At 39.5% G+C, this 27,028-nt stretch overlaps 2 protein-coding genes and 1 long non-coding RNA gene across 3 annotated transcripts; all 3 read left to right on the top strand.

Moving 5' to 3' along the window:
• The first annotated feature begins 1,244 nt into the window (after positions 1-1,244).
• On the top strand, positions 1,245-27,028 carry LOC146326632 (uncharacterized). Its single transcript, XR_014770575.1, has 4 exons — positions 1,245-1,283; positions 1,402-1,471; positions 1,548-1,616; positions 26,532-27,028. It is a non-coding gene; the product is annotated as an uncharacterized LOC146326632 (long non-coding RNA).
• On the top strand, positions 7,642-12,238 carry LOC146326634 (uncharacterized). The gene is made up of 9 exons (XM_084719570.1): positions 7,642-7,728; positions 8,021-8,158; positions 8,405-8,541; positions 9,953-10,046; positions 10,229-10,561; positions 11,031-11,089; positions 11,258-11,391; positions 11,570-11,694; positions 11,921-12,238. The coding sequence occupies exons 2-9, from the start codon at positions 8,090-8,092 to the stop codon at positions 12,236-12,238; spliced, it is 1,269 nt and encodes a 422-aa protein (XP_084575696.1). The 5' UTR covers positions 7,642-7,728; positions 8,021-8,089.
• On the top strand, positions 20,345-25,281 carry LOC146326633 (uncharacterized). Its single transcript, XM_084718453.1, has 8 exons — positions 20,345-20,387; positions 21,694-21,811; positions 22,682-22,766; positions 24,009-24,141; positions 24,251-24,450; positions 24,557-24,697; positions 24,943-24,987; positions 25,276-25,281. The coding sequence occupies exons 1-8, from the start codon at positions 20,345-20,347 to the stop codon at positions 25,279-25,281; spliced, it is 771 nt and encodes a 256-aa protein (XP_084574579.1).

The raw sequence follows: 27,028 nt of genomic DNA, 5'->3' as shown, positions 1-27,028 counted from the left end.
TTGTTTGTCATCTGTAATGTAAAACACATGTAAAGCAGGATACTGCAAACACAACTCATGTTCCAGCATTCTGATTAATTTGTGCAGGATGCAACAAAAATAGAAGATTGTGAAAAAATGCTTCTGTTTAGAGACACTGCTCGTTGTTTTGTTTAAGAGTGAGAGAACATTTTCTACATCCTTGAGGCTGGGGTGAATTCAGGTGTTTTGGGAAATTAAACAATTGCTAAAGAATAGTTTCGCTTTGACATTATTCTCTGGAAAATGAAAGCATTTGAATCATCTGGAGATTAAGAACCAAAAATAATATTCATATGAGAAGTTCAATTGATTTAAAACTCATATAAATACGAGAAGATTTTGTTATTTCTCACTTTTTAGACTGTTTAGATCAGTGGTGCCCAGCCCTGGTCCTCAGGGACCCCTGTCCTGCATGTTTTAGATGTTTCCCTGCTCCAACACACCTGATTCAAATGATCAGGCTGTTGTCAGGCTTCTGCAGAGGCTTGATGACGAGCTGATCATTTGAATCAGGTGTGTTGGAGCAGGGAAACATCTAAAACATGCAGGACAGGGGTCCCTGAGGACCAGGGTTGGGCACCACTGGTCTAGATAAACTAGGGTCTGTGGGAAAGAAAAGGAAAACGTTACAGCACCGCATTAGTGCTTATATATCTGAACTACACTGAAAGTCCACAGCCATCCCAGCAGCTCTGTGAGGCTGCACATCATAGATATACTCGTAGACGCTGCATTGGTCTTTAAATAGTACATCAAAGTTGCTGCCATGTTGGACTGGTCATTCTGACCTGTGAACAAAAAAAAACCTGGAAATAAATAAAACTTGCAGAAGAAGGTCAGTGAAAATCAAATCAAATGAAACAAATGAGAAGAGGTTTCTCAGTAAAAGAAAAAAAACATATAAAGAATGTTTGGATATAACCTCTTTAATCAGCAAGATTCTGAACAGTCACTGTAATTTAATTACATATTTATTTTTACATTTTTGGAATTGAAACATTGTCATTATTAAAATTTTGGCTTGGCGTGAGTTCATAATGCCCATGGGCGTATGGTCATGTTTATTTTGAGTTTGCCAGCTAGCTAGCTGGCTTCTCCCTCCTGGCCACTGCATGGCACTGTGCCAAGCTTACCAGCGCAGTGGCCGCGGGGCGGCACCAGGTGCTGGTGCATCTATATATACAGGTGGGCAGCCTCACCTCTTCCTCTTTCCTTCCGCTCAGAGATCTCCTCGTGGAGGTGGCTGCAACCTGGTGGAGCAGGTCTGTGGCCTGGCAATATTTGTCTGCACTGCCTAAACCACTTGAACAGGTAATGCGCTTTGCCAGTATCCCTCGTTTGTGCGCATTTGGTGACAGCTGTTTCCATTCTGTTGCGCAGCTGACCGCTGAGACGCGAGAGACGGGTCGGTCCGCTCGGCGTGCTGTGGGTTGTGTCTGGTGCCTGCATGGTAAGCAGATGTTGTCCGCCTTATTACCTTGCTTGTCATTTGGGCCCTGGTTGATTGTTTTGTATGTTTGCTGCAGTGTATTGTGCCGCGGCTTTTGGTGGCTCTCCTCCACCTGCATGTTACCACACTGCGCCTCACCTAAACGGTATGTATAGTTCAGCATATTAAGAGTAATTATGACATTTAATAATAACAACGGAAAAGATTATTATTGGTTGTCTGCCTTTTATAGGCTGCAGTCATAAGCCACCGCTCCCCTCGGATGAACTGCTGTCTCGGATTCTACTACACCGTTTCGGCTCTCCTCAGTTTGGCTAGCCTCTATTTGGTTCTCTGTTCGGTTCTGTTTCGGCTGTGTTCGGCTCCAATTGGCTCCATTCGGCTCTACACAGTAAATTCAGCAAATAAATTATGCGGTGATAAAGTTTAGATACTCTGACAGAGTTATATCAACAATATTTGGAGTAAAATGCGCCCCTGCGCAGTCCAGTGTTGGTGAAATTCAGTGTTATATATACAGTGTAAAAAAACTACTGTAGGGGGGCTAAGGTGTAAAATAAAAGTTACACCAGTCAGCGGTGACGTACTCTGGAAGTCCCGCCAACCTTGCCTCATGCTGCAAATTGACCAGGAGTCTCGCATCCGCCATTTTCTTGTTGTCGACTGACTGTGGTAAATCTCCCCTAATCACTTAGTAAACTTAAAATTTTTGATTTATATACAAGCAGCATTTAGTATATCCCGATTACGTTTGTTAACCGTACATTTCAAACGAGTTGTTTGTCATGGCGTGCCGAATTTTAAAAGATTAGCCTAGGTTGACCAGGTGGACGGCTAGCTTAAATGCGCATGTAATATTTGGCGAATATGTACCAACTCCTGTAAAACATTTTTAAGGTGGGGGTTCTTTGTGTGTTAGCCAAAGTACAGTTAGTCACTCAAAGCTGCATGTTTGGGACTTGACTTGACTTGTCCTGGGCAAGCTTGAGCAGTTACCCCAGCATTGGTTTTTGCCTGCTTTATCGGATAACAAGTCGTCAGAGTGGCAGCAGTAGTTTATCCCCAACAATGTATGGATTTTGCAACCCTTTCCGTGTGGTATCCGTAACTGTAATGGTCCGGTAAGCTCATGTTGTATTTGATTTTAAAATGTAGTGTTTGTCGCTTTTGTGTAAATTTTGCACGGAAAATGGCGCTTTTAAGCCAGTGGTTTTACTAAAAAAAATATGATTGATGTCCAGGCATTACTGGTTCATCTGTGCTCCTAACGTTATAATTGTGGCAGGTGGTAGGTGCACCAGTCAGGGACCTTACAAATACATGTACCTGTAGGAGGAACAGAGGTTCCGCTGTTGGTTTGTGCCGGTGGGATGAGGCAGGTGCACACCTCATTCCACACAGGCGTGCAGAAGGCACGGGTAGGCGAATTTTGTTTGAGGGTGAGTGTTGTTTGATGTCGTGTTTAGCGCGCAATACATTTAATGTTTTTATTAATTTCAGACCTGCTTCCCGGCTGGGTTGAAGGCGGCTGGTAGTTCGTAGGGAAATTGATCTCCGACGCGCCAGGTATTTTAAAGTTTGGTCGTAGTTTTCATGTTTTAATTGGCGTGTATTTTAATACTTTTTTGTAATAGTGTTTTTATAATTGTTGATGTGTGCTTCCTTGCAGAGCATCAGTGGCCTATACGCTGCTCTTGCCGGTGTTCTGGATTAACTGGTGGTTGAATTAACTGGTGATAGTCCCATGCATTAGACAGATGTGCCGCTAGCTTGGCTTCTAAATTCTCATAGAATATAAGCTTCAAATGCTCTCTGGAAACACTGGCGCCATTCTGTATCCAGTATCGTTTGGATCCACCCAAATTAAATCATTAACACTGGCAACAGATCAGCTCTGGTACAAAAACATTAGCGGATCAACTGGAGTCCGAATTAACTTGTGATACTCCTCTCTTAGGCTGTGGCTGCGATGGCGATCTCAGGACTCGACTGTCTTGATTCGGAAGTTAGAAAAATGCATCACAAAAACGTTTCTGTAGGTTACTGTGATATATATTACTTATTTTTAAATAGTGTTTCCACATTGTTGTTTTCCTACATTCACAGTGGCGACTGTGTAGGTGACTGTGTCGATGCCTGTTCAAAACACTACAAACATTAAGGAGTTTACAACTTCTCCTGTTAGTCTAATATGTGTATAAAATATCTTTATCTGATCCATTGGAGAACTGGATAGAGTTCCATACAATCTATGAGAGGAACATGCAGTCTGAGGTAAGCTGTTTTACACCAAGCGTGTTAAAGTGTGACAGTGTGCCATCCAGGTTAACTTGTGATATAACATCGATCATGTTTTATATTAAAGGTCACAGATACTGGTGTCTGTCATCACTACAGTATACTAGTCAGTATACTAGTACACTAGTTAACTCAATTTGTCATCCAGATTGTAGAGGTGCACTCATGTTAATTTATGAGAGGCTGAGAGTTTGCATCTTTCTCTGTGAGATTCAGATGTTTGTTGTGTCAGCTTGTCTCTGGCAGTGTGTTTTACACATTGGTTCCAAAGGAGAACAGCTAAAATTTAAACCCACATACTGCCATACATATTAACGAAGTGGAGTTGTTGCTATATCATACATCCTACGCTGAGTGAGTGACGTTAACATGTGAAAGTGTTTGACATTATTAAAGGCCCATTTTTTCTTCTTCCTTTTCAGATTGACGTCAACATCTGCACTCTGATACCATACTGTGTTGGGTGTGTTGTTTAGAGAGTTCCTGCAGCGCATGTTTTAAATAAAATGTCGTTTTCGCCATCATGATTGTTGTCTTTCCTTTCCATCGAGCACCAATTAACATTGATTTCTGGTAATATTATAAAGCTACAGCTTATTATTTTGAATGGCACTGTACAGTACGAATATAAATTATTCTATTCGCAATAATAAATGTGTTTACGATGCGCATGATTTGGATCCACCGACTATATCCAAACGTCTCAGTTGAAAGCCAGAAAAAAAAATAATAATTGTTAGACGCAGGAATCAAACTCTGATTGATTAGACGGGAGTGCAGACTTTTCACCACTCACCCATTGTTCTGTTATCATTGATGCGATGTTTGTTCGTCTTCATGTCACATCTAGATGTTTGTTGTTAGAGTAGTTAGCACTGAACTCACTATGCCTATGTGCATAACCTCCAACTTAAGAAATTATCAAAATTGTTGAATACATTTATGTTTTGTGACACACTGATATTGTAACCACAGTTCGGCTGATTGAAAAGAGGCCTTTGAGGTCTCACACCAAATATCAGTCTTAAACCAGAAATCAATGTTAATTGGTGCTCGATGGAAAGGAAAGACAACAATCATGATGGCGAAAACGACATTTTATTTAAAACATGCGCTGCAGGAACTCTCTAAACAACACACCCAACACAGTATGGTATCAGAGTGCAGATGTTGACGTCAATCTGAAAAGGAAGAAGAAAAAATGGGCCTTTAATAATGTCAAACACTTTCACATGTTAACGTCACTCACTCAGCGTAGGATGTATGATATAGCAACAACTCCACTTCGTTAATATGTATGGCAGTATGTGGGTTTAAATTTTAGCTGTTCTCCTTTGGAACCAATGTGTAAAACACACTGCCAGAGACAAGCTGACACAACAAACATCTGAATCTCAGAGAAAGATGCAAACTCTCAGCCTCTCATAAATTAACATGAGTGCACCTCTACAATCTGGATGACAAATTGAGTTAACTAGTGTACTAGTATACTGACTAGTATACTGTAGTGATGACAGACACCAGTATCTGTGACCTTTAATATAAAACATGATCGATGTTATATCACAAGTTAACCTGGATGGCACACTGTCACACTTTAACACAGCTAACGCTAACAGGTATGTGCACACTATGCGTGCGCTTGGTGTAAAACAGCTTACCTCAGACTGCATGTTCCTCTCATAGATTGTATGGAACTCTATCCAGTTCTCCAATGGATCAGATAAAGATATTTTATACACATATTAGACTAACAGGAGAAGTTGTAAACTCCTTAATGTTTGTAGTGTTTTGAACAGGCATCGACACAGTCACCTACACAGTCGCCACTGTGAATGTAGGAAAACAACAATGTGGAAACGCTATTTAAAAATAAGTAATATATATCACAGTAACCTACAGAAACGTTTTTGTGATGCATTTTTCTAACTTCCGAATCAAGACAGTCGAGTCCTGAGATCGCCATTGCAGCCACAGCCTAACGAGAGGAGTATCACAAGTTAATTCGGACTCCAGTTGATCCGCTAATGTTTTTGTACCAGAGCTGATCTGTTGCCAGTGTTAATGATTTAATTTGGGTGGATCCAAACGATACTGGATACAGAATGGCGCCAGAGAGCATTTGAAGCTTATATTCTATGAGAATTTAGAAGCCAAGCTAGCGGCACATCTGTCTAATGCGTGGGACTATCACCAGTTAATTCAACCACCAGTTAATCCAGAACACCGGGACTCAGTTGTTTGGTTTGTTTGTTTCTTTAGGGTTTTTTTTTTCCTTTTTCTAGTCCGTCCTGGCAAGTGAGCCGGTATTGGGCAAAAAGAGATGGGTCTTGCCCGTGGGACGGACTAGTTTCTTTTCTTTTCTTTATTCATGTTTGTTTGTTTTATTACTTCGTCAGCTGCTTCCCCCTCATCACCACAACTCAGTTTACTCCCAGTTAGGCTGTTAGAGAGGGCCGAAGGTGTGCAAGTGTGCAGTGAAATATTCACGTGTGTTAACTGTTAACTTTTTTTGAGCACAGACCTATGGATTGCAGTGTAGTGGTGGTGTTGGAACTTATCCACCCCCTGTTCTGTTAACATAATTGGGAGTTAGGCTGGGATTCGGGTATGGTGAGAAACTGATTTTTGAAGCTGAACTTTTGTAATAAATATTCGCTATCACTTACCTTTGTGACTGTCCTTTTTTAAATAAAAAACTAGTACTTGAGCGGGTGTAACATAATGTTAGCTAACAGTGAGTTTATTAACTGTCATTGTTCCTCTGCTCTGTGTCACAACAGATCCGTTGCATGTTAGCCCAGTCTCTCAAAATGCTTTCACGGAAGAAATTTGTTCTGGATTCACCGAGGCAGAGCGCAGAGAAGCAAAACAGAAAGAAAGTAAGTTGCTAAATTCATAAACTATGATTCACAAATCTTAAAATCCACCCTGACTGTTTACATTTCGCCATGCATTACGTTTACTGGCGAGATTGAAGTGTATTTTTAATGCTGTATTATAACATTTGGGGAACCCTGAAACACGTTTCTTCAGTCTTGTCTGGGAGGGAACCCTTGATTTGCGAAATTCTCGCAATGTCTTGAATGTTGTTCCTTTATTGCGACGTTTAAATTGAGATCTTCCGCGGTTCTGGGCTTCCCCTTCACGACTCGACCATTAGTTTTCTCCTACCTCTGCTTGTGCCACTTTCACACGTCTGGTCTCTTCTGCCTGCGTCGTTACAAACAGCTGTTATATCAAACCCTGCCTATATGTCTAGTACAGCAGTGTCTTCTGGAAATAAACAGGGACACAATTACTTAAATTATGTAATGTAATTAATTTATTTTTCTTCTGTTTTTTATTTTAGATTTGTCTGGAATGTGATCTGGTGATGGTAAGTAACATTTCAATTATTTTTGGCATTAATACTTGTGTTAGTGTTTAGTCTCATGTTAAAATGTTGTGTGCTTTCTCACCTCAGAGATACAGCATGGCCTTAGAGCTTTAAATTTGAAATCTGATGATTTATTTTTCTAAACACGCCAAAAAAAATTTAAGATTTTTTTCACATCAGGCCACCTTTTTTGATTTTCTTTTACAAAAAATACATTTATATCAATTTTAGAACTGTTTTTTACACAAACGGTGCATAAACAAGATACATTATTCTGATAACAGGTGCCCCTAAAACTCACAGAAAGTTTAATCAGACAGTAACTTAAACATTTGATATAACTTCAATGAAATGACGAACATTTAATTAAATTTTTCACTTTTAAAAAGTTTTCTGAAAGTAAGATTTTTTGTTAATTGATTTATTGCCCAGGCCTACTGCTTGAGTATCTTTTGTAGATTGTTATAAGAATTCAGTTTTGCTGTTTTTACAGGTACCATGTTGATTAAAACAAAAATCAATAGTGAACAGAAGCATGTTAAGATCAGTGAGCCCAGCCTGGATGAGTTCCTAAATTCTGGTAAGCCATTAGTGACACACCCTCGTAAAAACAAAGAAAAGTGGATGTACATGTTGATGATGATTAGAAATGCAAATTATTTATGAAATTGAAAATTATCTGTGTCTCAATTTCTGGCACAGTATTTTAAGCAAATACGTTTTTAAGCAAGTGTTTTTTTTATGGTCAGATATTTTAATTTTGGTTTTCCACCTCAACAGTTTTTTGTATTATTTTGTCTTAAGTCATTTTAGGGGCATACCCTTTGTTAATATAAAGCATTTCATATTAAATCATTGTCTTTTTCCCTAAGCTTTCACGAAGTTCTCCATCCCACCTGTCACCGAAGGTGTCAGAGTGTTTGAGACGGGAACTGAGGTTGATGAAGACCACTTTGAAGAAGTGGCACAACAACCCAATGCTGGCATATTTACTATCAGATTTGACAATGGTAACTTTGTGTGCATTGCAATTTCTTTTGGCTTAAATTATGGAATGTTAACTAAGACTAAATCACACTTTTATGTGTTTTAAAAGATGACAAATAGTAGATGATTTTTCTTACACCCCTTCTTTTGTTGTGCTATCTTCTTTTAGGATTGTTACTTGCGGTATGTTTAGGTGTGTTTATGGTCTATTGTGAAAAATAATGTAATGATAAATGAGTATCGGCTTGTCTTTTCCTGTCCCTTCACAGGTAGTTGAAGTTGCACTCACCAAGAAACCTGGTGGAGACCGCAATGTCAAAGAATACAATCGTACCAAAAGTCCGACACACTCTTCCCGGCGACAAATGGTTAACATACTCACTGCAGACATGACTGAAACCTATGGGTAAGATAGCCTTTTTTTTTAAAGTTAAATATTTCCTGTATGATTATGCCATTTGACCTGTCAAACCATTGTTTTCCATGCAAGTGGGGAAAACATTGTTTTGAGTGCCATTCTTTTACTCTCTTTGCTCTTTGTGAACATTTAACCCTCCTATTATCCTCAAATATCACTAACACATTTTACCCTTGGGGGTCAATCTGACCCCAGGGATATTTGCCTCCAGAAAATGATTTACAGAAAATTGTTGACCAAGTTTTTTGTGTCAGGCACTTTTTTTATTTGTTGAATACATAAATAACCCCTTGATAATGAAACCTTGACCTGTCCTCTAGCGCCACCATCAGGCACTAGAGGATTAGAGGAAATTAATTAGAATTAATTTATCTTGAAAAGTTTTCATCCAAATATTCTTAAATTTACTGACAACATTAATGACCACAAGAGTATGAACCCTATTGGTTTTGGTGATGATGTGACCTTTCCTGCAGCGCCACCATCAGGTCAAATTTTCAGTTTTAGACTTGGTGTATCTTGAAAATCTTTCATCCAAATCTTTTCTAATTTGGGGTGCACATTCATGACTCTCACAGAATGAACCATATTTATTGATGTTGGTGACCCCCCCCATCCTCTCATAAACATACTTATTTACTTATTTTTATCTCCTTTTTTCGTAACATATTTGTGGTTAGTCACTAAAGTCTCACTCACCCCTCTTTTGTCTATGATATGATTTTGTCTGATTTTTTTTTTTTGTCTTTTGGTTGTTTTTTTTGTTGTTGTGTGTGAGGGGGTTTACATGTTTGAAAATTCACCCATTTATGAAACAGAAAATCATAATGAGAACATCAGTCAGTCAGAACATGGAGCAGTTCTTTATGCCCACAGTCAAGCTTCTAGCCTAGCTTCTAGTCAAGCTAGCCTACACTACTTTACACAGGATGTGCAGAGAGGGTGTGCATGCTCCTTGCAGACATATTTCTTGCATAGCGAACATGTCATGCTGGTCTTGGAATCATTTCGGGTGGGACAAACCTGACACCTGCCAATATTGTTCCCACTCCCCCATGTCATGCATCAACTCAAAAGTATCAACACTGCACCTGCAGGTGTGGGGATGTTAGGTCACACATGGGTCACAGACAGACAAGTTTTACACAGCTAAAACAGCTTGAGGTCAAATTGACCCCAGAGGAACACTGATGCGTGCAGTGTGTTCAGCACATTGAAAAAATATCATCATAATTTTATGCTTAATCAATTATACCCATCAAATTAGGAAAAGTCATGAAATATGAAGCAAAAAAGTCAACTATTATTTTTTGAATGATAAACATTGAATGGGGTCAAATTAACCCCAAGGATAATAGGAGGGTTAAATTGGTATACCAGTTTATTCTGTGCTTGACAGGACATCACCGCCAAGGCATGTGAGAGAGACTTATGCTCGAGGCATTGTCCCCATGTTCCCCTACTTGATGGATCCATATTCCAAGAATGGCAATGTAAGCCTTTTTGAACCTTACTTTTGAAATATCATGCCATGCAAATATCACATAGCTATTTTCAAGTAATCCTGTGCTTATTTTTAGCCTCATGAGTTACTTTGTCATTACTCATACTTAAATGTACTTTCATAATTTAATTAACTGCTGCTGTTTTGATTTCTAATTATCATATTTTAAAGGAACATTTCTATGATGGAGAAAGTGGCAGTGGTTACTTAGCATGGAGGCTCAAAACCATTCAGAGGAAGAGTGCTTCACTGGAAAGCAGAGGGTCATCACGTCAGCTGAGGGGTGGAGGGCCGACAGCTAGAAGAGATACTTCCATCAGTCCTCAGAACACCCTGAGTGAGGAGCAATGCAGGGAGGCCATATCCTTCATGAAGTATTCGTCTGATGAGGCTGCCGTCATGCAGAAGATGACGTTTGAATATCGTCGCAATATGGTCCTTGATGAAGACAGATCCTCAGAGGTTCTGACTGAATTTCCACTTTTCAAAGACGTCAAAGGACTGGTAATTCAATATTCAACAGAAATATGAGCATTAGGTCATTCAGAAGTAAATTAATATTGCAACCCTTTTGCCTCATATCAAGAGGCAATGTAAAATCAATAACTGCCTCAACTAAAACTACAAATTAAGTGTCCTCTCCTCGTCTTTACCTTGTTATGCTGTGCCTAATTATATCTGCAGTCTGGAACTAAATGTTGTTAGTAATACAACCAAACATAAAATCTATTCTTTCTATGATTTTCACATGTTTTATGTTGAACCACTTAAAAATATTTGGTTCTCTCAGGAAGTCAAAGGCACTTCTCTGTGAAGGGAAGAGCAAACCCTTAAAAATTGTAACACTCAACTAAGCATATAGGAACTTTAGAATTCCTTGAGTTTAATATTTCTGATTTAAATGAGAAGTAAACTGCAGCTACAGATAATTTTTGGCAATAATGGAAATCTGGTATCCTTTTTTCTGTTGCAGATAGAGCAAGACTTCATCCTACAGTTTGGTGAAGATGTAGCGGCAAAGTTTTTGGAAAAGTAAGTCTCTATATCTTGACCTAGTTCATGCTATACTAAGAGAACATGGCAATATTGTGTTACTTAGGCATTAGAAAAACTGATCTCACCGATGCAGTTATTGTGTCAACAAATTTTTATAATATCAAGTGTTGTCAGAATTTCTCATGTGGGAGTATCTCTGTCCAGGGGGCCCACTACATTCAAGCAAAAAGTCATCCAGCAGAGAAAGGCTCTTCCCACCTCAAGTGAGCTTGAAGAACTAATCTACTGTGCTGAAGCTACGTCAGGTGAAGAGGAAATGAATGACACCTTTGAATCTGGTGTTTTTACTTTTGTACTCTTGTTTTTCTCCTATTACAGTTTCTTAACTTTTTATTGTTTCAGTTGTGGCTCATGCGTAATATTTTAAGTTGTGAGTTCATAGTGCCATTGTATTAATTAGTTTTTGTTTTGCTATTAACAAACAAAACTAATGTTATTGTTTGTTTGTGTTGACAGGATGTGACAGTGATCTTTCCTCCATCCTTCTCCTCCTCCACTTGATTCCTCCTGCTGCCCAAGGCCGTAAAAGACCAGGCAAAGTGTCAGCATCTAAAGCCGAGAAACATCTCGTTTTGTTTAAGGTTTGTATTTTGTTTTGTGTTTTTGTCCTTTGAACTGTCTGTATATGTACAATGTATCAAGTTGGTTCTTGTGTAAAAGTATTTTATCAAACAGTATAAATTATCTAATCTTAGATCTTTGGAGAAAAAATAACATACCTTAAGAAATTTAAGACCTAACAAAAGAGCTTTAAAGCAGTTAATCTGTGATGTCCAGCATTTTACGATTATTTTTTTTTTCTGTCAGACTGGGACAAGCCTCCAGGAACATGTTGATGCCATCAAGAGCTGCACTCAGCCCTACCTACTTGCTGCTGGGATGAAAAGGAGCACAATCCATGAGTTTTTCATTATTCTGGACAAGCAGGTATTACCATGCAAGTCAGACAGTTCCCTTGGAGCGTTTGATGAACTCTTTAAGACACACTTTGTATTTGGTATCAGTTACAATCACATGCTTCACCACATGTACACCTTCATACAAACAACTGTGTACAACATTGATATCGGCAAAGTGCAGGAGAGTCCGCGTGTTGATGAGATCAGGGCTAGAATGTTACACTGAAGATGCATATGTTTGTTTGAAGTGGTCAACATGCATTACTGCTTAATGTTATTATATTGTGAGTGGGTTTTTTTTTCACTCAGTTTTATTTGCAGCTATGGGTTTGTTTTGCTTGCAAGGCTCATTTTGTGAGCACCAACATACTTATACGGCACATGCGATTGATTCATGGTTTCTGCCCTGGTAGATCACTACACCTGAAATGTTCTGACAGGATGTTGTATTTTTGGCACTTTTTCAGGCTTCAGGAAACGCCTAAACAAAAAACATGCTGATCAGATTAAGAGTGAAGCAAGTAACGATGTAGACAATCAGTGTTTCTGATAATAGTGAGTCACAATATACTGAAGAGGCAGCCTGTAGCTCAAGTCCTGCCAGTGCCCAGTATAAGTACTCGTGATATGTGTGCATCTGCCATTGCACAGCTCCAGGTGTCTGGTGTTGGCCAGTCTACTTTGAACAATTTTATATTGTCCATGGAAGAAGTTGCACTGGAGTTGCATAATCAAGCTAAAGATGCTGCTTTGGAATGTTTGTCTCCTCAGGATACAAGCACAAAATCTAAAATTGAACAAAGTTTTAAAAAACTAGAAAATCCTTTTACTTCATTAAATACAGAATCAAAACGAAAAGCATATTTTGACCAGAAATGGAACACAGTTGAACCTGTTGAAAAAGTACTATGTGTCAGATTTGAAAATAGAAGAAACAGAAGCACTGAAACTTACAGTCAGTTGTAACTGACAAATTTGCCTACATTCCAATTTTAGAAACCCTGCAGTCTATTCTCAGAAACCCAAACCTCTGATTTGTTTACATCTAGTCACACTGCCAAGGATGGTGTATATTTAGATATAAAAGATGGTGCTTATATGAAGAGACATCCTCTTTTTTCTAAGGACCATGATGCACTGCAAATTCAGTTATTTTATGATGACTTTGAGACTGCCAATCCGTTGGGATCCAAAAAAGGGGTGTATAAATTAGGGGGAATATATTTTACTTTGCGAAATTTCCCACCAAGACCTAAATTCATCTTTAATCAACATACATTTGTGTGCATTGTTTCATGCCCAGGACATAAAAACTTATGGGTTTGATGCCATACTTGAGCCAATCATCAAAGACTTGAGAGTACTTGAAACAGATGGAATTAAAGTTCCAATGTTTAAAAATCCTGTTCGTGGCAGCATTGTGCAAGTCACAGGAGAATCTTGGTATACATGGAATGTTTGGGTTTGTGGAATCATTCAGTGCTCGAAATTGTTGTCGGTTTTGTATCATGGAGAGAAGTGATTTTCAGACTGTATTCTGTGAACATGAAGAAAGTGTTTTGCGAACAAAGGACATGCATACTGACCATTGCAGTACTATACAAAAAATCCACAGCTACCTCATGTATATGGTGTAAAGCGTACATGTTTATTAAACTCTGCAGTATTTTCACACGTCTGATAATCATGCTGTAGATATCATGCATGACATTTTCGAAAGAGGCGCACAATTTGAGGTAAAACTTATTTTGGAGTACATACTGGACAACTACTTGACTGCTAAGGAACTGACTGCTAGAATAGTCATTCAACTATGGCTACACAGAGGTGAAACCATCCCCAAGCAGTAAAGTTATCTGATGGAAGTAATGATCTGGGACTGAATGCAATTCAGACCTGGTGTTTATTACGCAACATGCCTTTGATATTTGGAGATCTAGTGCAGCAAGACAGTGAGTACTGGCATCTTTTAATGTTACTTCTGCATAGGGCTGGGCGGTATGACCCAAAATTCATATCACGGTATAAATTGAATCCCTTCACGCTAACGGTATTTATCGTGGTATAAATGTTGCGGTGTAAAACTTATAATGGAAGTGTTTCTGAAGGGGTTTTGTAGTCCCTTAGCAAAACTAAATTGATTTAAACAACAACAACAAAAAAGCAAAGATATAATGTATTTTTTTAAGTATTTGTTGTGCAGAAGAACAACAGAAGTAAGGATGGTGCCTCAGAAGTACAAAAATTCTTACAAAAATAAAGTGGATATTATAAACAGTACTTCAAGTAAGAGGTTTTCTGTAAGTCAAATGGCAAAAACAGTGAAAAGGTTCTGTAATCCTGTAAAAAAAACACCTAAGTAAAGAATGTGAGTATTTTTTCCATCACAGCAGGTCAGTGATCAGTGTTTCAATGACACATTAAAAACATCGGCACCATGACATGATTTTCTATTTATATATAGATTATATAGATTTCTCTATTTTCTATTTACCTTTTAGGTAACTATTTGCACAACTCTACTAATATAATCGAACTCGCGCGATCTTTCGCAGGTCTAGGGTTCCCTTCTAGACACGACCCTCTCTGTGTCTCTGTCAGACTACAGACAGCAGACTGTCTGTAAACAGCACGATGTTACGCTCTGCAGTGTTTTACATAAAGACTTTATTTGTGTGGACACCCAGGTTTGGTTTGTCACCAACTTTGGCATTTTTATTTTTTTAATCGGATCGAGAGGACGACGGTATCAGTGATTGATTAGTGATCAGTCTGCCCTCCTCTCCTCCCTCACCTGTTCACTCTGCTGTGAGAAGGTCTGAAAGTTTCTCACAGAAACAGACTCTCCTGTTTTACGTATAGGCCTCCTTATACGGTTGTTTCATTTTATAAGTGCATCTGGTTGATGTCGATGTCATTAACCATCACGTTAGTTTCTGTTGTAATAAACTCCGTCATTAACAACATCTGCAGTTGGTCTGTGTGTTTCCTGATCAGATAAACCAGCGCCGGAAAGACTAGAATAGTTGCGCCAGTTAAAATAGAAGCGTCCCGTAAAAAAATAAAATCTATTAATTTCTTGGTTATAGGTCCGGGTACGTTTGACGGCGTCTGGGTCTTTGTTAGCAGTCACAGTTACTCCACACATCTTGCAGATGACATTTTTATGCTCAACATCCGACTTTTTAAACCCGAACCACGCCCAAATCACGGATGTAGCACCGTTTTTTTTTTTTTAAACCACCCCCTCCTTCTCCACCGTTACTGTGCTTGCGGCCATTTTCACACGGAGGCAGGTGCAATGACGTCATCGATGGTATGACGGTTAGAGCAGAAATCTCTACCTTGGCCAAATTTATACCGTTTTCTACTGTCATAACGTGTATACCGCGCAGCCCTACTTCTGCACATAGTAAATATGGTGTTTTGCCAGCTCTAACAGACGATATGACGATCTTTCTGAAAAACATAATTATTGAGCATCATCAGCTTTTTAAGCATCTGTTTCCATCTAAAAACCTCTTGCCCAAGCACCATTTCATGATGCATTATCCTCAATGCATACAAAACATTGGACTGATTTTGCATATGCAAAACACAACTTTTTCAAGACACAACTAAAGAGTTTCAAAAACATCCCAAAGACATTGGCTAGAAAGCACCAAAGATTTATGGCTCTACATTGGGAGTCTTTCAGCCAGTGTAGGTTAACTGGTCCTGGAAAGATGATAGAACTTAGAGAATTAGAACAATGTCCTGAAGTTGCTGCCAAACTAAATGCTGCACAATCTACAAATGTGCTGTTGGTGAACTGGGTAAAGCACTTTGGCACAGAATACCGACCTGGCTTACTGGTGTGTGTTGAGGTAGCTGATGAGATGCCAGTTTTTTGTAAGATTCATAATATTGTAAAAGATGAACAAGTAGTACTCACTGGCTCAGGTGTGGAAACTGTTTGTTTTGATGAACATTACCTTGCATTTAAAGTCTTGTTAAAGCCATTCCAGGCACTTCGGGTGTCTGATGTTAAAGAGTTGTTCTACTTCAAACCAGTGGATGTTCACATGGCATATGGACCAACAGAATCCTCCCTTTTCATAGTTCCGTACTGCCATCTAATGAAGGTTTAGATGAGCGTTTTTAAATCAAAAGCTATGTTAACAATGTTTTATGGAGACTGATGTATATCTAAAGTTGAGTTGGGACAAAATTTTAAGATTTGCAGTTTGCACACATTTCCTATGTACTTGGAAAAAAAACCCCTGAGGTTTAAGTTTTGTTTAATAAATTGAGATAAGGAATGTATGTTGTGGTGTTATGTTTTCCACCTTGAACAGTATTTAAATGTGGATGGTTAAGGAGAAAATCACAACTGCTGTAATTCTACTGAAAATAATTTTATATATTTAAGGTGTTAGGTAAGAAAAGCACTAAAGGGATTAAATATATAGAGAGGAATTATTTAACACTAGTAAGATTATATAATCAATCAACACTTGGAGTGAAGTAAGTTTAACACTTGGAAAGAGTTAATAAATAAGACTAATTTCTGATTGTGTAACTTTTACACTCTGTAGATAGGGACCATATGTTCACTGACTCAGTATTGAAATTGACTCTTTAAGTGTTAAATCTACACTGCTGATTTTACTGTGTAGCTATTTTATTTTTGCTTAAGCTCTTTTTGTTTGTTTCAGATCAATGGACAGCTTTGTCATCAACACTTTGACAGAGTGGCAGCTGACAGACCTTGTAGAAAGATTTAAAGGTGAGAAATATATATTTTTTCCCCATCCACAGCATGTCAAGCCTGCATTGCTGCTCATAGTGAAAATTTGGATAGTCATGGAGTTCACTGCATTCCTTTTTTGTATAAATTCTTATGAAATATAACTTCTTTTTTTTTCAATATCCTCCATGTAATGTGTCAAAGTGACTCCAATAAATGAATAGGGCACACTTTGTGGGCTTTCAGTGCTTCATTCTATTTTGTAATAATAAATGGAGTATGCATGTTTATTACTATATCTTCCATGTAATTAGCCATACATGTTTGTTTTCTGCTCCTCTGTTGTGAAAACAAAGATGCCGTTGTGTTTTCTATTTTTGTTTTTCAGGAGGGGATTGATGAGGAGAGTTCATCTTTTAGATGAGGCTACCATCAACCAAGTTGATCCCAAGAGCTGGCCCAAGGCTGAAGTTCCTCATAAAATTTAGAGGACTTGTATGTAGTTGAGATCAGTGGAGATGTGAGAGGCTCAATTCTTTTCCACACACTATTATTATTTCTATTTACTATTTAATAGTTTTTTTGGGAAGATGGCATATTTGCTTTAAGTGCAAAAAGCAAATTTCAGGGGGTATCGAGTCTTTTTATGCATTTACGTACAGTACACTATGTAAACTCAGCATCAACACATTTCCAGTGTAGTGAAAGTGGTTGTGGTAGGACATTTTCTTACATGTGGTCTTTTAAAAGACACTTGGAAAAGGAGCATGAAGTTGGACATACTCTTGATGACCCCTTTGAAGGTCCAGCTCCACCTGTTGATGTACAGAATTTTGAAATGTTGAATGCTGAAATGGAGCCAGCACAGGGAGATGAGGAAGTTGAGGAGGATTGGGATGAACTAGAGCCAGAGGGCATTACCAATCAGGTGGCCCTCTTTTAAGCCCACCTTAAATCCAAATCTTCTATGACATACTCAGACTTAAACTTTGTGGTTCAGCATACCTCCAGTTTAATTAGCGATATTGTCAGCAAACTCTTTATTTTGTCAGTTTGGTCTTGATCAAAGTAGGGCTGGGCGGTATACCAGTTCGTACGTACCGTTATGATATGAATTTTTCATATACCGCCATACCGGTGAATAGCCTAAACAACGTCCAGAACGTGTGCGGCGGGAAAGTGTTTCAGCGGGGACCCATTTCACTGCTGCACACCAACACCACAGGCGTGCTGGCTTGAGCGTGTGTACTAGGGATGTTCCATGGCAACTAATTTCTCTGTTGATTAGATGCAAAATTGAATTTAGAATAGTCAATAAGAAAACACAAGGCAGAATTTATTAATTTAATGTTAAACACTGTCTGAAAAAAATACTGTGTATTAAGAGCCATTTGAAGGCGTTAATCAGTCTACAATCGCCAAATGGTACTTGAAATGCCGCTGAAATGCACACTACTTAGCGCTGTGCAATACAAACCTTACACGCTTATGCTTCACTTTTTCAGACTGAAGAGTGTCAGTGTCTGCAGGTAAAGGACCCAGAGCTAACGTTAGCTGCAAGCCTGACACAGTGTGGCTAATGTTAGCAGCTAGTAGTAGCAGCAGCAGCAGCAGCAGCTCCGCCTGCAGGTTTATGTCTGTGTCTGTGCTTAATGTGGTCATGTTTCTCCAGTCGAGTGAATATATATCAGCTTATTCTGTCACAGTCTACATTCATCTGTCCGACTTCGCTGATGTAAACATCCGGTGTTGCCACGGCGATCGGTTCATACGCGCTGGGTGAGAGGGGCTGCCGCCGCAGCCCCGACTAGTGGCGTGCGGCAACAGATAACTGGCATCATGCATGAATGAAATACTGACAAATATTTAATTTTTAAATATTTTAAACGACTAGTATTTCTGGTGCCGACTAGCGTGGATGGGGACTTTTAATTGTATAGTCGTCCATGTGATGGTAACCATACTTTGAAGGGGTCATGCTTTTACCTGTCTGGACATGAAAAAAACATGATACAATCTTTATGACAGTAAAATGGGCTATTTAAAGACAATCAACTGCAGTAATACTGTTCTCAGTAGACGAAAATGTGGGTAAGAACACTGTTGCATGAAAAAAAATACCGTGAAATACAGTGAAACGATATGATTTTTAAAAACACCATGATATGAAAATTTTGTCATACCGCCCAGCCCTAGAATAGATGGTGTCTTGAACAACTTTTTATCATGTATCAGACAATGGCAGTTGACATCATGCGTGATGTACTGGAAGGGGTGGGGCTACGAAGTCAAACTTGTGTTGAATTCGCTAATCGAGCAAAAACATCTCACATTAGAAAAGCTCAATTACAGAATACCAAGCTTTGACTATGGTTTTTGTGATAAGGGTAACAAACCTTCTGTCATAAGCAAGAGTGATCTCAGAAACCCTGAAGGCTCCATGCGGCAGTTAGCATCTCAGATGTGGTGCCTACTGAGGTTACTACCAACAATGATAAGTGACCTTATCCCTATGGATAACAAGCATTGGGAACCTCCTACTCTTGTGCATGGAGTTCATCTTTTCTCCTTCGCTTACTGTAGCAGCGACACTGTACTTAAGCAAAATCATTGAAGAGCATCACTCCCTCTTCCCGGAGCTCTATCCTCACCTACATTTACGGCCAAAGCACCACTTCATGCTCCATTACCCAGGAGTCATTAAAAAACTCAGACTATTGAGGCAGTTCTGGGCCATGAGATTTGAAGCTCGACATGCATTTTTCAAACAGGTTAGCCATGTAACTTGCAACTTCAGAAACATTTGTAAAACCATGGCATTTCACCCTCAGATTATGCAGTGCTACAATTTCCTGTGTGGAACGGTGTTGTGCCACAATACAGAAGTTGGTCCAGGGCACAGTACATTTCTGGCCAACATTGAGGGATTTAAAGAGATCCAAAGTGATCTAGAAGGTATTCCCTTTTTAATGAATTGTATGTGCCAGTCTGGGTTACATTTAAGGGAACTGAATATAGAGCAGGCATGACTGTATTCCTGTCCTATGATCCATATGGTGAGCCTCAGTTTGGTCTCATACAATCAGTTTTACTACTGAAGGAAACGTCATACACACCGACAATAAAACTTGTAAAGAAGTGGGAAACACAGTGGTTTGATAGGCATTTATTTTCATACAGTGTGATTCCCACTCAAGTTTTGGCAGCTGTAGATGTGAGAGAGCTGCTTGATCACCATCCCTTCCATGCAGCCAAGTCATACAGAGAGGATGATGACAGTTTATACATTTCCCTGCACTATCAACTTTTTTTAGATAATCAGCTGACTGCCACCAGGTGTGTGTGTGTGTGTGTGTGTGTGTGTGTGTGTGTGTGTGTGTGTGTGTGTGTGTGTGTGTGTGTGTTTGTGTGTTTGTGTGTGTGTGTGTGTGTTTGTGTGTTTGTGTGTTTGTGTGTATGACACTTGTAAATAGTATTTTGACAGGTTTTTTTAATGTTGAAAAGGCCTAACTTGACATTGTCCCCCATATTAGTTTAGTTATTAGCTATACATGCTGGAGAAAGTGTCCATTGCTTGAGGATGATCAGTATTTGACTACCGGGATGGCAAGAACTACTGGACTTCTGGGATGGGATGACATTATGGGTAAGTATTTTTAGTTGAATCACTTAATGTCTATATGCTCGTTATACAGTCTTCGTCACTGCCACAGTTATGTTTTAGAAGTCACTTTTTTTAAAGACACCTGCGTGGTCCAGGAAAGCAAATTTGTCACCTTTTACACCTAAAAACAGGACACTTGGGTGAAGAATTTCTGAGTGGTTTTGTCTCTGAAACCATGTGCACCCTCTAAAAGTGTGCTGCACCGTTGTCCACATAGGTTTCCAAATGTATTGTAACGAATGGTGGAGAGTGCACCCTACTGGTCTTGAACCCGGGTCCCCAAGCGGGCTTCCTAACCGCAACATCAATAGGGGCAGCTCAGCTTGGCGGAGCTGTTAGTTAGCCTCATATAATGCCCTGCGTTAGCTACAGTATAAATCCTTAGGCAGTGAGAATGCCAGCCAGTACACATCTGTCACACCATGCATACTGTATGCAGTCCACTATTCTAGTGTGGCAAAAACATGCACAGATTTATATATTGACCCTTACCCCATCTATCACCTTGTTCACTATCCATCCAGGAGTTTACATACTGATGCTCAGCCAACTATTCCAGGTGGCTGCAACTGTTTATTATATTAACCTGGATTTTCTGTGTAGCTTGAACCTGTTGTTGCACCTGCTATCCCACCTACAAGCTCTGATGTCACATCAACTACCACACCTCCAACCCCTCATGGAGGAACAAGCAGCAGCTGTGGTACCAGTGAATCAGCTATTTCAGACAATACACATCATTCCACAGTTTGTAAGTTCTACTTTTAAGACTTGGGTGTCACTTTTTTTAATCAACACTAGGCTGGGTAATTAATCAAAGCCAAAATTTAGAAACAAAACTGTATCTTGTGTATGTTGATTGATCAAGAAGCTTTTTTTAAATCAGCAAATCCACCTGGATAAGAAATAGTAATTTTCTTATAATCAACTAAATTTTCTTCTTTCTATTCTTCACTAAAAATAGCTGATCTACAAGCTCACAATGCAACACATTTCAATTCTTTGAGCTTGTAGATCAGCTAATTTCTAATTTTTTAACCACTTAAGCCCTATGTTATATTTTGCTATATAATGGTGGTGCGTGAAAAGAGTGAAAATAGCTCTCTACAAGCTCACAACATGATGTGATGCGCTATGAGCTTATAATCGTTCATTAATCGTAATCAAGGCAAAAGTTTGAAATAATGGTGATATTGATTTGAATTCATATCATCCTTCCCTAAATGAATAAATCTGCAATGTTGTCTTTTCTTGCAGTTTTTTCAGGATGTCCGGCAGATTCTTACAGGCTTACCTGATGGCAAGCAAATTGAGAGCGTTGATGATGATAATGTCTTCACAACTAGCCAGAGATGTCTCCTTGTCCGTATCCTGGTGTCGCATCTCATTGAGAAGTTTGGAGAGAAGTACTTAAACAGATTTTTTTTTTTATGTTGAATAGGGTTCCTGTTAAATATGCCAACATTCTCATTTGAAAAGTAAAATTATAACCTACTTTATTTTCATTTCACTTAAGATAAAACAGGACACTACTGTGAGGTCTGACATTGACCTAGATTTGTTAGGAAGAACCAACATTTCACCTTGGCAACTTTTCCAACTGCTACAGCTATTTACATGGGATATGACATGTTTCAGCAGTATTTTAAAGGGGTAGTTTGAATTTTAGGACATAAAGAAGGATGTATGAAATGCTTACCGCGAATATAGTCGATGCAAAAGTATTAATTAATAACCCAAGTCCTGTGTTCAAAGTTTTGATTTGGTTGGTTTACGTTTACTCCACAAAAGTCATTGCATTTGTATTGTTGACTTATTTCTTCTAAAAAATGCTGTCACTAGGCACAATTTTCTGTATTTGTTATGCAACTTATCAATGCGCCTCCACTGTTCCCTCCCTGCGGGTGACCGCAGTACAACCTGTCCTTACGCAAGCTTTTGCATGTACATGCACAATGATAAAGCTTGCACAGCAAATACAGAAAATAGTGCCTAGTTGAATGGACACAGCGGTTTTATAGAAGAAATAAGTCAACAATACAACTGTACTTAGTTTTTTTAATTTATTTGTTCCAGCCAACTCACAGGAACTGCTTGATATGGATCATAACCAAATCAAAACTTTGAACATGAGACTTGGGTTATAAATTAATCCCTTCGCATTGCCAGTATTAACTGTAAGTATTTCATACATCTGTATGTCCTACAGTCTAAACTATCCATTTAAATCTAGTTTTCACTTTTTACCTGTGTGATGTGTTTTTTCTGTTTTACAGTCCTACGACAGAGGCCAAAAAGGCCCTGGCATCGGGTCTGGTTCAGTCATTTCCCAGTTTGAAAGACTCATCAAGCAGTGGCAGCGTGAGTATTTGTTGTGACAAAAAGACTCAGAAAAATAGGCCAGTAAGGTCTGGGCTTAAAGCCACAACACCCTAAAAACATTAGTAAAAAAACGGTTATCACTTGTACTTTTTTCAAAGTTCAAACCATCAAAAAGGAGAATCAGGCAAAGTCTGGAAAAATCACTGGAAGAGCAACAAGTTCTGCCACACAAAGTTTATTGATCTCTCTAGGTAGAAAAATCAACTCAAACCCGGGGTCAGACTAAAGAAAGAGGTGCAAAACACCCTGTTATAGACAGTTTTGGAGGCTCCTCCCACTTTTAACATTTTGGCTTACGTTCAAACATATCCGTGTATCAAATTTTCAAAGGCACCCAACAAGTCCCCTGTTCTCACTGCAGTTATCCTGGAAAGCACCCAACAGTACTGCATATCAGAATGGAGTCTGGGAAAGCATCTTAGCACTCTGCAACAAGGTAAAGTGAACTTTGTATTGGATGGATATCATGTTTGAATATTATGCCACTACAGTTTTTTGTCAAAGGTCATTGAGATATTTATTTGGGGTGTCATGATTCTTAAACTGATTCAATTTGATTTTAAAGGTCACAATCCAATTCGATTTTCAATTTAAACTTCACTTAGTTAACTGGAGTCAGCTGAGGGCTCTAAACTAGGCCCCCTTCTGTTTTTGCTAGATTTCCAATGTAGACCAAAGAATAGACACACTATGGTTCGTACATGGGAAATCACTGTCTAAATAGGTTACAAAATTCAAGTTTGATCCTGAAACTCACATGCCATTTCCATTCCATTTGATTTTTTTTTTTGGCTCATTTGATCTCAATTTCTGTTTTCTCCTTGTTCAGGGTTCCCACAGGTCCTTAAAAAGTCTTAGATAAAAAATCTGGAATTTGAGGCCTTAAAATGTCTTAAATTTGGACAAATTTGGCTGGAAGTCACGACTGACGCTCTGAGCCTGTAGGTCTGCTGTTTTTTTAAGCAACAGAGCGTGGAGAAGCATAAATTGACCTTGAATGCTAAAACTGCCAGTTAACAGACACAATGTAGCTCACTCCTCCCAGAAACTCTTCCGTGCTGTTTGATGCCCAGTGTTACGCGCTAAGCAGCAGGAACAATAATTTGTCTACTTCTGAGGACAGACAGACGTACGGACAAACCCTGTTCTAACCGTAGCCCATGCTGTCAAAATCAAAACGTGCCTCATCTTTATTCATCAATTATTTTGATTTCTTGGCAGGAAATATGGTACACCCCAGGATGGAACCACCGGCCAGCCACTGGATTCCTGGAGGAAAGGCTGCAGAACATCAGGAAGAGGCTGAGATCAACCAGCAGGTCGCGGAGCACGGCACAGACACCGCCTCAAACACACGATGATGGCGCTCTTGCAAGGGCTCTCAGACCAGGTAATTATTAAACTTAACAATTATTTGATGAAGCAAAACATCCATATTTTAGTGACTGACAACATTCTTGTGTTCTTTTTTGCAGAATGTAACACATCAGACGAACATGCGTCACCGCTTAAAGAATGGTTGAGAAACAATTCTCAGCCCCTCAGGCAGGTAGAGACCTACATGCAGGACATGGCAGTCTACAGGGCCAAGTGCATTAGGGACAACAATTGGACCATCGATCAGATCCTCCAAGAGTCCCCTTACCTAATGACCAAAGGCATGGTAAGTTTAGGGAAATATGATCTTACATGTGATGAGGATGCATTGTTTATGTTTTATTAGTGTGCCACATTGAATTTGTTTTAAAAATGTGTTTTCCATTTTATAGATTGCACAGGACTTTCATGTCCTGCATGGGGACGCTGCATCAAAGTTGTTTGAAACTTGGCTACCTGTTTATGCTGAGAAGATCCTGCCCCTGGCAAGACGGGAGGGGAAGCTGACATTGCCCCTGGATGGATTACACCAGGTAATATATTCTTGTTTGCAAACCTTGCAAATGTCAATGTTGGTTTGTGTCAATGTAAGGTTTCCCCAGCGAGGCCGCTCTCACTCACTAGGCTACGTTTGTCCAACCAGGGTAGAAAGCCAGCAACAGGACCACTAGCCTAACTGGGGAACACGTTACTTTGCCCTTTAACTATTAACAGGCGCAACAACTGAAACAACTGGGCTAGGACAGGGTCTTTGTGGCAGCACTCCCTGTGGCTGTAGACTGTGGCACCTCTCAGTGTGGATGAGCTCCCCATAGGTGGTATGGTAAGGTGGTAAGGTAGTATGTGCTGTGGGTGCGTGTGTCTATGTGGGGGTGGGAGGGGCCGGTTTTCAATTATTTGTTGTATTTCTGTTGTATGTTTTTATGTTTTTGTGAAGCGCTTTGGATTGCATGTTTTTATGTATGAAAAGTGCTATATAAAGGGCTTGGATTGATTTGATTTAGGACAGATGGGGTTACCTCACCTGGTTTCCATCATTTGTAGCAGCATCCTGCGGTCTGGCCAGGTCTTGTTCCACGTCGTTCCCTGTCTCTTCTCCTACTCTGTTCAGGTTTGAGGTTAAAATAGTTGTTTCTCAAAGGCTGTCAGTTGACAGTCCCACTCGCGGCAAGAGCCCACACCGAGGTGACAGTCTTTGTGGCTTTGGCACGTGCACCACACACTCCCAGGTGCTTCTGGGTTCTTCCTCTTGTTCTCAGGTAGTGTCCCCCTAAAAAACCAGTGGGCACACCCCTTCCTCTGAGAGCCCCGCCTACCTATTATTCCTTGGCTCAAGAATGTGTGCACACGCATACATATCCAGGTTTGTTTTACTATACTTGTGGGAACAGGCATCAAAAATAACTTGACAATAGTCAGAAAATAAAAATAGCCTATCTACAAGCTTACAATGTGTTCGTCACCATCAAAGCATGATGGACTTCTAGAACAGTGTTTCCCAATCCTGGTCCTCAGGGCCCACTGTCCTGCATGTTTTAGATGTTTCTCTGCTCCAACACACCTGATTCACATGATCAGCTTGTCATCAAGCCTCCGCAGAAGCCTGATAACAACCTGATCATTTGAATCAGGTGTGTTTGAGCAGAGAAACATCTAAAACATGCAGGACAGTGGGCCCTGAGGACCAGGATTAGGAAACACTGTTCTAGAACATCTCAGCAGTGCCACAGGCTGATCACCTCCGTACCACACTGCACTGATGCAGTATTTTTTTTTCTAAAACGGGCCCCAGCAAAGTTTTGGGTGCAGAAATTAACATATTTATAAGAAGGTTGACACTTTTGTATTTTAACCCATTCAGACCTGACTCTAAAGAAGTCTTCTAAATCTACAAAGCATTTGCGGCCCACCTGCCTGACCACCTAACCCGGCTGCCTATCGGCCAGATAGGATGGTCAGATAGGTGGGCCGCACACATTTTCAGAGCATGTTTATTGTAATGATAAATCATCAGTCGATTTGTGGCTTCTTAGGTCAGTTCAGGTCTGAATCCTTTTTTAAATTGTTTTCTGTAATGTGAGCTATATGCCATAACCATCAGGACAAAAACAAAAAAAGGTTTGGAATATTTTGTTATGTGCAATGAAAGGTAGACTATTAAAGTTCAACTTTTTGAATTAGAGATGCACCGAATCTTTTCCAAATTGTAAACCTAACTAGACTTCATCTTAAAACAATTTTTCTTGAGGAGCAGGAAAATGGTCCTCACAATGTCTATTTTTTAATTCTACTATACTAGTTGGTAGACATTTGGTCCTTACTCACCCATACTCTCTCACTTGCTCTCTTGCATTCTTTCTTTTTTAGCCTGGAACAAATATGGTGGAGTACCTCCATGAGGCCAAGGCATCCACACCATACCCCTACATCCTGACACTGGGAAATGACAATCAGCATGCATCTCAGGCCTTTGTCATCGTTGCTGGACAGGCTTTGGAACACGACACACTGCTTCAAGCCATTGATGTTTGCTTCAAGACATTCTTTATCTTAGACATTAAATACCCGAAGCAGTGTGAACATGTATGGGAATTCCTGCAGAGTGTAATCTATGAAATGCCAGGAGGGGAGTCCAAACTGGTAAAGTTTCTTCAAACGAGAATACTTGCTTGCAAGTAGAGCTAACGGCCTCAAAGACAGCTTGTTACTACCAGGCAAACAGGCGTTTGAAAAATAGGCCTGTTAACTGTTGTCAGTTGTTTTGCACTGAATGTTTTACTGACACTGATTTGAACTGTTGCAGTTCTCGACCTGTGGATATTTTGTAATAATAAATTTCAAGGCGGTGCCTTGTAAAGATTCCA

Source organism: Lutjanus erythropterus, chromosome 5 (assembly GCF_056507025.1).
Source record: "Lutjanus erythropterus isolate fLutEry1 chromosome 5, fLutEry1.hap2, whole genome shotgun sequence".
NCBI classification, from domain to species: domain Eukaryota; kingdom Metazoa; phylum Chordata; class Actinopteri; order Lutjaniformes; family Lutjanidae; genus Lutjanus; species Lutjanus erythropterus.
The sequence above is the reverse complement of the archived record's forward strand: the minus strand, read 5'-3'. Positions and strand labels throughout refer to the sequence as shown.